At 54.2% G+C, this 11265-nt stretch overlaps 1 protein-coding gene across 2 annotated transcripts; it reads right to left on the bottom strand.

Moving 5' to 3' along the window:
- Nucleotides 1-373: 373 nt before the first annotated feature.
- Nucleotides 374-11180, bottom strand: Otop3 (otopetrin 3). Of its 2 annotated transcripts, none has more exons than XM_005069938.3 (7): nucleotides 11062-11180; nucleotides 7388-7801; nucleotides 7145-7281; nucleotides 6178-6236; nucleotides 5793-5911; nucleotides 2181-3001; nucleotides 374-1067 (listed from the first exon to the last, which is right to left on the bottom strand). In XM_005069938.3, exons 1-7 carry the CDS (start codon nucleotides 11078-11080, stop codon nucleotides 897-899), a joined length of 1740 nt encoding a protein of 579 aa, XP_005069995.1. In that variant the 5' UTR covers nucleotides 11081-11180; the 3' UTR covers nucleotides 374-896. The 2 variants fall into 2 exon arrangements, with proteins under 2 accessions (XP_005069995.1, XP_040605970.1); XM_040750036.1 differs by lacking the exon at nucleotides 11062-11180 and adding an exon at nucleotides 9664-9851.
- Nucleotides 11181-11265: the final 85 nt, after the last annotated feature.

Below are 11265 nucleotides of genomic sequence, written 5' to 3'. Positions count from 1 at the left end.
GCCTGGGCACCGGGCGGGCAGTGGTTCAGAGGACCAGACAGGCCTGGGCACCGGGCGGGCAGTGGTTCAGAGGACCAGACAGGCCTGGGCACCGGGCAGGCAGAGGCCACAGTGACCACCCAATAGTGAGCCAGTTGCGAAAATGTTCCTGGGGCTCTGTTCCCAGAGACAGTGCCGGCAAAGGGCAGAGATCAGGGCTATATAAGCCTAGAATCATCTCTTCCCGCCTCTGTCCATGGATCAGACGGTGACTATCTGGGGTAGACCACTCCTGGCAGAGGAACGGGACTGTCTTGCTTGAGCGGACCATTCTCACCACACCTGGGGTGGCAGCTCTGTCCCCAGGAACAAATGCCACAAAGGCTGAATGGAATCAATCAAACAAACAGGGTTTATGGAAGCAGGAAAGAGCTGTTGAGCCCTGCCTGGCAGCTAATTAATGAGCTCATTAGGAGATGGGGTGTGTGGGGAGAGGGGCGGGGCTGCCTGCCAATCTTCCAGTGCTGGGTTCTGAGCTCCCAGTAGGAGTTCTCCAGGACGTCCAGGAGTCCCTTCCACTGGAGTGATCAGCCCCTTTCCAGCCCCCAGACTGCATGACGTCATACTGACCCTCACAGATAGTAGCCTTTTCCAGTCACCCGGGTGCATCTGTAACTACACGGACGATTGCGAAGAGGATACGGCCAGGCTTGTACTCAGGCTCCACTGCCAAGCCCTGCCCTTGGTTTTGAGCTCCAGGAGTACCCCCACCCTCAGTCATGATGAGGAGAGGTCGCTCTGGGAGCCCCAGGCAGGTTTCTGCACCTCTGTGGTGTGATGTGTCTGCCTAAATGGTCCACGCTTGCTTTCTGCCTTGGCACTTTGGGGTTTCTGCTGTGGTTGGTTTCGTTGGGCACTCAGGCCCCCAGGTAGACTTCCACCAGCCCCCCGACGGAGTGCATTCGATAGAAGACCCCCAGAGGCAGGCCGAAGTTGACAATGGTGAACCAGGTCCTGTAGCCGTAAAAATCCTTTTCCAGCCCATTCTCAAACTCAGGGTGTATGCCGAATGCAGGCATCATCCACAGCTGGGGAGAGAGAGGAGGGTTCCGGGTAAGGGCGGGGGCTCCCCCAAACCTCAAGATGCTCATGGGAGGCTGAGCTAAAACCAGCAGTTCCTCCAGCATGGTCCCCACTCCATCATCCTGGGGCTTTCAGAGCAAGATCCCCAGCCCCGATGTCTTTCTTACCCTGAACACAGAAAGTCCTGGCCACATTGGCTTGCCTGAGGCCATGCTGAGCCCCAGAGGGCTGCCTTATACGTGGCATTTGGCAGGACCTCCCAGTCAGCAATCTATACGGCCGAGCTGTGCTGCCATAAGCCCTGAGCACAGGCTTTGCTTTTTATGCTAGTTACAGCCGCCTGCATCCCCTTTGGCTCTTGGGATACACTCTCCCATCTCTGAACCCCCGACACGGTTTAAAGCCAATTTATCACTTCTCTGCATAGACAAAGCTGTTTCACATCTGGGCTGTGTTTTCAGTGCTTTTAGAGGTTTCCAGCTAAACAACCCTGAGTTGTCCCATATCTGCCACTTAGAGGTTGTGAGAGCCGGGACAGGTCAGACAACATATGCTTCAGTTTGTCCAAGGGGCGTGGGCGTGGGGGGATGGACAGCCTGTCATTTGGAGGTGCGGTGGTGATTGAAGGAGGTGTGGAGATAGTGCATGGACCTTTGGGCCTGCTACTTAGCCAACAGATGGCTAATAGACCAATGCTGACCTCCAATTCCACCAGGGATTAATAGAAAATAAGTCGTTCCCGGCTGCTCTTTTGGTCAAATTCAATGGACGATGAGTTCAGTGGTCATTTTTTAACAGGCTCCCTGGCACCTCCGCCATCAAGACCGAAAGCTTCTGGGGGCTAGAACCACACACATTTGTAAAGAGGGCTTTGCTATGGCAGATCACATTCATTCAAGCAAGGCAGCTTGCAGGGAGCTGCTGGAGATATTCCTGGCTCTCCGAGCGCCGCGCCGTCAAGCTAGAGATGAGTGACTTCCTAAGTAAGAGGCTCTGGGTCCAGACACCACCCCGCCCCCGTGCCCCAGAAGTCTCCGCCCAGACACCACTCCCGTGCCCCAGGAGTTTCTCCCCAGACACCACCCCCATGCCCCAGGAGCCTCTGCCCAGACACTCACTGTGATATTGCAGAGGATGAGGAAGAGGGAGATCTCCTTCAGCATCCTTCGTTTCCAGTTGAGGTGGCTGTAGGAGTGGATGTAGGCCCTCGAGGCCCTCCGTAGGTCCTGGCCCAGCTCCCGCAGGGAGCCTCTGCGGGGCAGCTCGGCACCCTGCTTCCCCATCACGTCCTCCGAGAGCGCAGGCTCCCAGAGGGGGCGGCGGTGCAGGCCCTCGATGATGAAGAGATTCTGGGTGATGTGCTGCAGGATAAGCAGCAGTGAGTAGGCCAGGATGAGTTGGTTGAGCAGCTCATGTGGCTGGGTGGCCACGATAGCCACGATGGAGAAGTAGGCAATGCCCATCTGGCCCAGCGCGGCCCCCATCAACAGCACTACGTCCAGGCTGCGGGTGGGGTTCTTGAGTGTGTCCAGCTCTCGCTCCTCCAGCCCATGCATGGCTGTGCCTGCCAGGCACGCCAGGCTCATGGCGGGCAGCACAACCACATAGAATGCATAGTAGAGGGTGAAGTACTGGCGGGCTATGCTTGGGCCGCTTGCCTCGATCTGGAAGAGCACGAAGACGCACACGCCAGCCACCAGTGCCAAAAGGCCCAGCAGTGGCCCAAAGATGGCCCCGTGCAGGCGGAAGGGTGGTCTGTTGGGATGATGGGCACCTGAGTGGGCTGTCAGATGGCGGCCCACATTCTTCCACATGACGAAGAGCACCGCGCAGCAGATGAGGCAGTACTCGGTGCTGAAGGGGTAGAGCATCAGGTAGCCCTTCCGGAAGACCTCGCACACGGTGGCGTTGAGGCACATGCAAGTGTTGGTATCGTTACCTGAGAGGGGGCAGGGCGGGCAGAGACAGCATCTTAGGCAGGCCACCCGCTGGGAAGCCTGGCGCCCCCTGATCACTCTCCCCCATCTCCTGGAGCACCCTGGGCTTGGGACAGGACCCAGCCAGATGTTTGTTTGGTTTACAGATGTGCAAACAGCTGAGCATAGAGGTCGGAAATCACAAAATGATTGCTCTTTTACAAAGGGAGTCAAGACTGTGGGTGCCAAGCTTTCATAAATCGTAAGGCATGCTCTCCCTGATTCCAAGCATCACCTCCGCGTGTTGCTTGGCTGGCAGAGCAAGCCCGTCATTTGCAATAAGAACTTGGGCTGCCACACCTGAATGCAGTGACCGGCCCCAGCAGGACACAGTGGGGTAATTAGAAGCCAGCTCCTCTGCAGGAGAGCATGGTGTCACTGGGGGCACATGGGTGCCAACACACTGGAGCCCAAATCCAAGTCAGACTTTTGGCTATGCGTCCAGTTCTAGGAAAAGCAGGGGAGAGGGAAGGAGCTAAATGCCACCAGTGCAAAGCAGCTAGAAAACCTCACGGTCATTTTAAAAAGGAATCTTTACCAGAGGCTGGAGAGATGACTCAGTGAACCATCGCCGCAGAGGACCCAGGTTCAGTTCTCAGCACCCACAACAGGTGCTCACAAACACCTGTAACTCAGGTTCCTGAGATCTGATGCCCTCCTGCCTCTGCAGACACCCACACTCATGTGCACAGCCACACACACACCAACACATAATTAAGAATAAAATAAAGCCGGGCGTTGGTGCATGCCTTTAATCCTAGCACTCGGTAGGCAGAGGCAGGAGGATCTCTGTGAGTTCAAGGCCAGCCTGGTCTACAGATCCAGGACAGCCTCCAAAACAATACAAAGAAACCCTGTCTCACAAAACGGTTTCTCTTTGTAACAACTCTAGCTGTCCTGGAGCTAACTGTGTAGACCATGCTGTCCTTGAACTCACAGAGATCCACCTGCCTCTGCCTCCCAAGTGCTGGGATTAAAGGTGTGTGCCACCACCACCCAGAAAAATTATTAAAATTATTTAAAAACCAGAATCTTAACCACAGTGCCACGTGTGGCGACACACACCTGTAATCCTGGAGCTTGCGAGACCAAGCCAGAAGGATCTCAAGTTCAAGGCTAGCCTGGGTTACGTAATTAAACTCTGTTTCAGAAAGTCAAGGGTTAGGAATGTGGCTCTGAGGTAGATCTTTTGTCTAACATAAAACCCTGGGTTTGAACCACCATACTGCAAAACAGCAAACAAACAAGACCTTTAATTTGGAATAGTAGCTCACACCTGTGATCCCAAAACTTGGGAAGCTGAGGCAGAAGGATTGGGAATTTGAGGTTAGCCTTGGCTAACCTGTCTCAAAAAAGTACAGTCACTATATTGTATGTTTGCAGTAGGTGTGTGTGTGTGTGTGTTATCACACTCACACGAGCATGTGTGTACATGTATGTTTGATGCTGATCTGTCTTCCTCAGTTGCTTCTCTCGCTGGACCTGGAGATCAGTGTTTTGGCTAAACTGACTGGCCGCTGGGCCCCTGGAATTGCCCAACAATATAATCAATTGAAGCCTTGGGTGTGGCTCAGTGATGGAGTGCTTGCCTAGCATGAACGAGGCTCTGTTCCAAGCCCTAGCCACAGACATACAAACACACATCCATGATGTCACTGGACCGAGGCTCCCTCTTTGCACTTCTTGTGCAAAGTGCAAAGAGAATGTAGGGACGGCCACAACACCCAGACGCGCCGTGATTCATGCTCTGGGTGTGTGAATGCATGAGAGCCGGTGCACACAGGTCAGGATGCCGCCTGTGGGTGGGGCAGACACATAGGTGCGGCTGAATCCCACAGACTGCAAGCTCCCCGTGTGGATTTAGGGGATGTTGCTTCAGAGGGCGGACTACAGAGATTCAGGATTGGCCAGAAGGGATGATCTAGGGAGAGTTGTCTACCCACAAGTCTCCTCTCCCTCCTGACATGTTTAGATATTCAGATTGCATTAGGACAGCATTCCTTTCAGCCCCAAAGGCCTTTTAGTTTCATACAAGGAAAATACAAATATAATGGGTGGGTGCTTGCCTGAGAGACTTCTTGGTAGCCAACTCAGTCAGGATTAGCTACTGGCTTGCTGGCAGCAGCATGGTCACAGGGGGTAGGACAACAGGTGCCAGTCCCTGATGGAGCGTGAAGGGGACCATTGACACAATGAACTGTGTGTGTGTGTGTACATGTGTGTACATGTGTGTACATGCATATAGAGACCGAAAGACACCCAAGAGGATGTAGTATCTTAAGAAGTATCTGCTTTGGTTTGTTTGTTTGTTTGTTTGAGATAGTCTGTCATTAGCCGACAGTTCACCAATTAGGCTGGTTGGTCAGTGAGCCCTAGGGATTGGTCTGTCAGGCTATGCATGGTCTTTTTTTTTTTTTTTTCATAGACTCTCACTGTGTAGCCCTAGCTGGCTTGGAACTCACTATGTAGTCCTTGAACTCATGGAGATCTGCCTGCCTTTGCCTCCCAAGCACTGTGGGGATTAAAAGGGTGTGCCACAATACCTGGCTATGCCTAGATTTCTTAATGTGAGCTACTAGGGTCCAAACCCAGGTCCCTGAGCTTGTGTGACAAGCACTTTATAGCCAGACCCATCTCTGCGGGCCACACTTTTCTGTTTAATAATGACCTGGCCTTGAGTGTGCCCCCAACTTCAAACTCTGTGTGTGTGTGTGTTTGTAAATGTGATGGGGGAGGTTCTGGTCCTCTTTGTACCTGAGAACTTTTCCATGAGGGCGTCGAGCTCTGCCTCAATCTCACGGTGCATGGAGTCATTGGTCACAGCCAAAACCCACAGCAACAGGTTTGTGGCCAGGGTCAGCATGAGGCCACACCTGGAGGAAGGACCACATTCTGCTCACACACATGGTTTACACAGCCTGGGTAGCTCCCAGGGTCCTGTCCTCACCATTCACTACTGCTGGGGTGATCACTCAGTCTCAGAAGCAGATCTCAAGTGGTGGCAGGGTTTTAGGAACCCTTAGGGGTCCCTTGGGATGTATCCCATGCTAACTCACAGCTTCAGGCTCCTCCTGTCTGGGGAAACCGGAGGGTGGTGGAAACAGAGCCCTAGGAGACTCCAGCTGGGGGCCCATCTTACCTGGTGAAGTTGGTCTGCACCTGAACACAGTCTTTACAGTGTCTCCAGAGCACCCATGTCTGCAAGAGAGAGGGCCTTGAGCCCAGGTGCTAGCGGCGGTGGCACATAGGGTGAGAGCCTGAGGGGTTTGTGTGTGTGTGCGTGCATGCGTGTGTGTACGTGTGTGCACGTGCATGCATGTGTGTGTACATGTGTGTGCATGTATGTGTGTATGTATGTGAGTGCACGTGTGTGTTTGTGTGTGTATGTGTGCATGCATGTGTGTACATGTGTGTATGGGTGCGTGTGTGTGCATGTATGTGTGTATGTATGTGAGTGCACGTGTGTGTTTGTGTGTGTATGTGTGCGTGCATGTGTGTGCATGTATGTGTGTGTGCATGTGCATGCATGTATGTGTGTATGTTTGTGTGTGCATGTGTGTGTTTGTGTGTGTACGTGTGTGCATGCATGCGTGCATGTGTGTGCATGCGTGTGTATGTGTGCACGTGTACACATGTGTGCATGCGCGTGTGTGCTTGTGTGTGTGTGTGTGTAATGGAAGACCCCATAAGGAAGCCTGGGCTGGAATCCTGGCTCTGCCATTTCCGTTTCCTGTGTGGTCTTGGGCCAGTAGTAAACATCCCTGTGCTGTAGCAGTGAAAGGGCCTCGATCGTCACTGCTGGGGTGAGGGAAATAGGGGTGACGTGAATACAGCACGGCAGAGACCCAACAGATGGAGAACCGTGGTCTCTGGGAGCTGGGCTCAAGAATACGCAGGCGCATACAGACGAATGTGTTTATAGGTGTCTACATCTGGGAGATGGGCATGTGCAGAGGTGCGCATGCGCAGAGGAATGTCATGGAAGTATGCATGCACGGGGGTGGGCTACACCCTGGGGGACGGAGACGTTACCCATGTGGTTGTTTTTAGTGTCGGTTGGGTGGCGTGTGTGCCCCAGAGGGATGCGGGTGTGAGAGACCCATCACCTGGACACTCATGAAGATGATCTCGATGACTGGAAAGACGAGTTCCACCTCTGACTTGCAGTGAATGTGGCTCACGTCATAGCCCATGCGAAACACATTCAGGCAGATGGTGCAGCTTCCAAAGAGCACCAGGGAGCCTGGCCGGGAGAGGATGGCCTGGTGTCTACGGCGGGCATAGACACCTGCTCCCCAACGGGTTCTCCTTCCCCCGCTCCCTCCACGCTCCTAGCTCGGAGCGCTCACCTCTCACCCAAATGGGTCCTGCGTGAGGGTCACGGTACAGCACTGCGTGGGGCTTCCGAGCGGTGCCCAGCACATAGTACAGGAGCCACAACAGGGACAAGACCTTCAGCGCAGCCAGCAGGATCCACACATCACCCAGAGTGACAGCCACATTGTTGAAGATCATGCTACAGATGAACGCCCCACCCAGGAATACCACATTGAGGGCCAGGAGCCCTGAGAAGAGCTGCCCGGCCTTCTGGGCCTGCCGGTCTCTCCTCAACAGCAGGGAGAAATGCCTCGTTAGCCAGGACTTCTGCTTTGGAGGGCACGGGAGCCCTATGGGTTTGGTTGCCATGTCTGCTTGGTCATAAGTAGATTCTGCTTCACTGGTCTTTCTTTCTGAAGATGACATTGATGCAACCTCAGCAGGGGCTGGAGAGGGAGAGAGAGTAGATACACTAACTGACAAGGGGACCTGGGTTGGAGTCCATCCCAGCTCCTAATGTCTTTGCAATGAGAGAATACTATGGAGCCCTTATGGGACCCAAGGTTGAGAATATATATATGAAAATTCCTTCATGTTTCGCATGAGCATAAAAGATTAGTTTGAATACATCGAGAGTCACCTTCCCCTCCCCACCCATGACTAGAGCATCTCACTTCTCAGCTCAACGCCTCATCCTAAAGTGGGGTAATGGCCTTATCCAGGCGGCAAGGGTAACCTGAGTACTGTCCTGTCACCGGGCAAACCTTTCATCAGCAAAAGTCAGTGTGAACCTGCTAGTTGATAGAGAAATTCCACTCATGAAGTCAGGAGGGCAGGGGCTGTCTCCCTGAAGGTGAGGTGTGATTGCCTGCAGGGTTGCACTGAGTCTGGGCTTGCTGGGAAAGAATGCTGCGTCTGGAGTAATGCTCTACTAGGGACACTGGAGTATCTGTAGATACAGGCAAGGTCTAGATGATGCCCAATAGACTGTCTTCTGGGGGAGAGATGAAGGGCTGGAGGAGAGAGAGAGCATTCCCTACAGCTTCGCTGCTCTTAGATACATTTAACAAAATGCCAGGTGGTGGTGGCTCACACACTGTCTGCCTGTAACCTTCCTCCTTTCCTTTGTCTCTTTCTCTGCCTCTTGGTTTCCCTCTTCTTAGCTTGCTTTCTTTATGTCCTGGCCCTGGAGCTCAAGCTGGCCCTGAACTCCCAATCTTCCTGCTTCTGCCTCCCCCCGAGCTGGGATTATACACACCTGCCCATACCTGTACCTCTGTACCTCTATGCCTGCCTGACTACTTAGGTTAAGCACTACTTTGGAGCCCATCTGTTCTCTCCCGCGTTGGCCTTCCTGTTCAGGGTGCCGAGAGTCCTGCAAAGACAGCCCGTCGCCCTCAGTATAAAGTCCAAGGCTTACGGGGCCTTACAGAGTGGAATGAGATAGTGTGTGCTGATGAGGGTCTGGAGCACACAGCGCTCAAGGAAGAGGGACTATCGCCACCTGCGCCTGCCTTCACTTAACCTCCCCAGCCCCCTCTGCTCTCCCCATGGGCTGCAGCATCCTGCTGTATTCCCAGAATGCCCTCTGCTCTTGCCCCCCCCCCCCGTCCTTTGTCTATGATCCCCACCTTCTTGCTCTTTGGCGACCCCAGCTGGTCCTTTAGGGGGCTGGGCGAGGGCCCCTTCTTGTCACCTCCCGGCACCCTTGCTGATTGCATTGTCCAGCGTGTTCCTCCTTCATTAAGGAGTTTTACTCTGTCTGTCCATCAAGACCCCACTAGGAGGCTCTCACCACACTGGCCCCCACCACAGCCTCCCTGGGGCCCCATTTCCCCCCACACACCCCGAGCAATTCGGAGAACTGATAACTTCTGGTGTTCTCTGTTGGGCAGTGAAGTATTAAACTTTGAACACCTTTCAGGACTTTATAAACAAGTTTCTGCCCTTTGCCAGTCCATCCTGTCAATTCTTGGAGACAATTCTACCTCCCCCCCCCCCCCGCCCCATCCAAGCCCTGGCCACAGCCCAGGCTCCCCATATCCATTCAAAGCCAAATAGAGGCCTCCATGTTTTCCATGTGTTCTCTTGGCTTCCTTTTCTGCTGTGGTTTCTCTCTTGCTGCCAGCTCCCACACCAATGACCCTCGTCCAGCCTCTTCACGCATAAGTCTTCCCTCTGCCAGAGCAGGCACGTGGCGACTTTGCTGGGCCACTCCTCAGCCGAGCATGGGTGTGCATCACCCAGAGCTGGTTCCCTCAAGATCTGGAACTCCTCCATGTCAGAGATGGGATCCTGTTCCACTCACCTCTCCAAATCGAGCAGTCCCCAAACCCAGCCAATGTTTGCCCTGGAGCCTGGCTGTCTCTTGAGGGGGATTTCAGCACCAGAGCTGCGGACAGAGACCCTGTCCCTTAACTCTTTCCACCCCAGTGCAGCCGAGGAGGCTGTCCAAATGGTTATCTTTTTACCTCCTCTACTCAGGTCGAGCAAGGTAAGACTCCCAGGACACCTCCCTGCTCCTTTTCTGCCAGTCCTGGTGGCTCCACCTCATCTGCCCCACAATCTACCCTCCCTTTCCCACTCCCTACTGATCACGAGCCCGGATGGCAATTAGCATCTCTGTGATCTTGGCCAAGTTACTTAGTTTCTGTAGTCAGTGCCCTTGTCCATCCGCGAAATCAGCGAGCAGCTATAGAATGGTAAAGCCCGGTGCTCAATAAATCTCGCTGGCTTGCTCAATAAATCTAGCTCTCATCCCCCCTCTCTTGAATGAATAAACGAAAGAATGAATACATGATACCTACCTCAGGAGTTTCATCAGAATTTAATAATATGATACACGAAAATACACGAAGAACCGTGCCCGGTAGATGTTTCTGAACTTCCCTATAGATCAAGATTCTAGGGGGGACCGAGAGGTTGGAGTTTTTGCTCAGACTGCAGGCTGTGGGGGCGGAGGTGTGTGGAGACCCAGGAGAACAAAGTTCCAGGTCTTCTCCCTTCAAAGGGCTTGCACTCTGAGGGTTTCTCGTGCTCCCACGCCCGTGGTTCAGTGCTCCACCAGCGGTTACCAAAGGGGCAAGCGTGGTTCACTGCCAGGCAAGGTACGAGGGTGGACATCAAGGGGTCCAGGGAAAAGAGCTACAACTAATGCGCTTGGAACCAGCTAGAACTCTGCCATCCTTGGCACACCTCTCGGCACGACGCCCTTCCAAGGGAGGTCCTAGACACCAAACTGGTTTATGGGTCGCGTTCAGAGGCGGGCGATGAAAGAAGACAACCGTCGGGGCGACAGGGCCAAAAGCGAAGGGCCAGCTCCGCGGGAGGCTGAGGAGCAAGCCCGGAAGCTTCGGGATTTCGTGCTGAGCCCGGGGGAGAGAAGTCTAGGCAGCCCCAACACTATACATTTTTTTAAGCAACCATCCATCCAGGTTTCTGGATTCTTTCAGGCCTGGGCACCCTCTTTGGGCTGTGAGAACCCTTGAAACAGAGGGTGAAGTAGAGATGAGGAGGTGGGCGCAGAGCCAGAGTTGGGGTGCGCGATGCATGGGAGACAGCCTTGGGCCGCCCCACTCACTCTCCCCTCTTTCCAGTCCTTGTAGCCCCCGGCTCATGAACCCCACTTTGGAGCAGTGACTGTGAGCGGTCAGCTGTCCCCGGACCCTCGGGGCGGGGGGTCCCAGCTCGAGCCGGGGAGCCCTACCTGAGGTCTGCGAAGCCATCGTCGCGGGCTCCCCCACGCCTGAACTGCAGCGCGTATCTTCCGTCCAGGTGAGGCCCCAGGAGCCCTGGGACAGATGCCTCGACGCCCTTTCCTCCCCCCCCCCCGCGAGACTGCGCAGCCGCCGCTCGGGCTCCAAGGCCCATCGATTTTTTCTGTTGACTTTGGGAATCTCATTAATCCCTC

The sequence above is a fragment of the Mesocricetus auratus genome, unplaced genomic scaffold, assembly GCF_017639785.1.
Source record: "Mesocricetus auratus isolate SY011 unplaced genomic scaffold, BCM_Maur_2.0 Super-Scaffold_100007, whole genome shotgun sequence".
NCBI lineage: Eukaryota > Metazoa > Chordata > Mammalia > Rodentia > Cricetidae > Mesocricetus > Mesocricetus auratus.
This window is presented reverse-complemented; position numbering and strand designations above follow the sequence as displayed.

Excerpts from the sequence above, each read along its gene's own strand:
- Otop3 (XM_005069938.3), bottom strand. Across the intron at positions 7,282-7,387 it reads AGGACCCATTTGGGTGAGAG|GCTCCCTGGTGCTCTTTGGA; the intron begins GTGAGCGCTCCG and ends TCTCCCGGCCAG. Across the intron at positions 6,237-7,144 it reads TCATCTTCATGAGTGTCCAG|ACATGGGTGCTCTGGAGACA; the intron begins GTGATGGGTCTC and ends TCTCTCTTGCAG.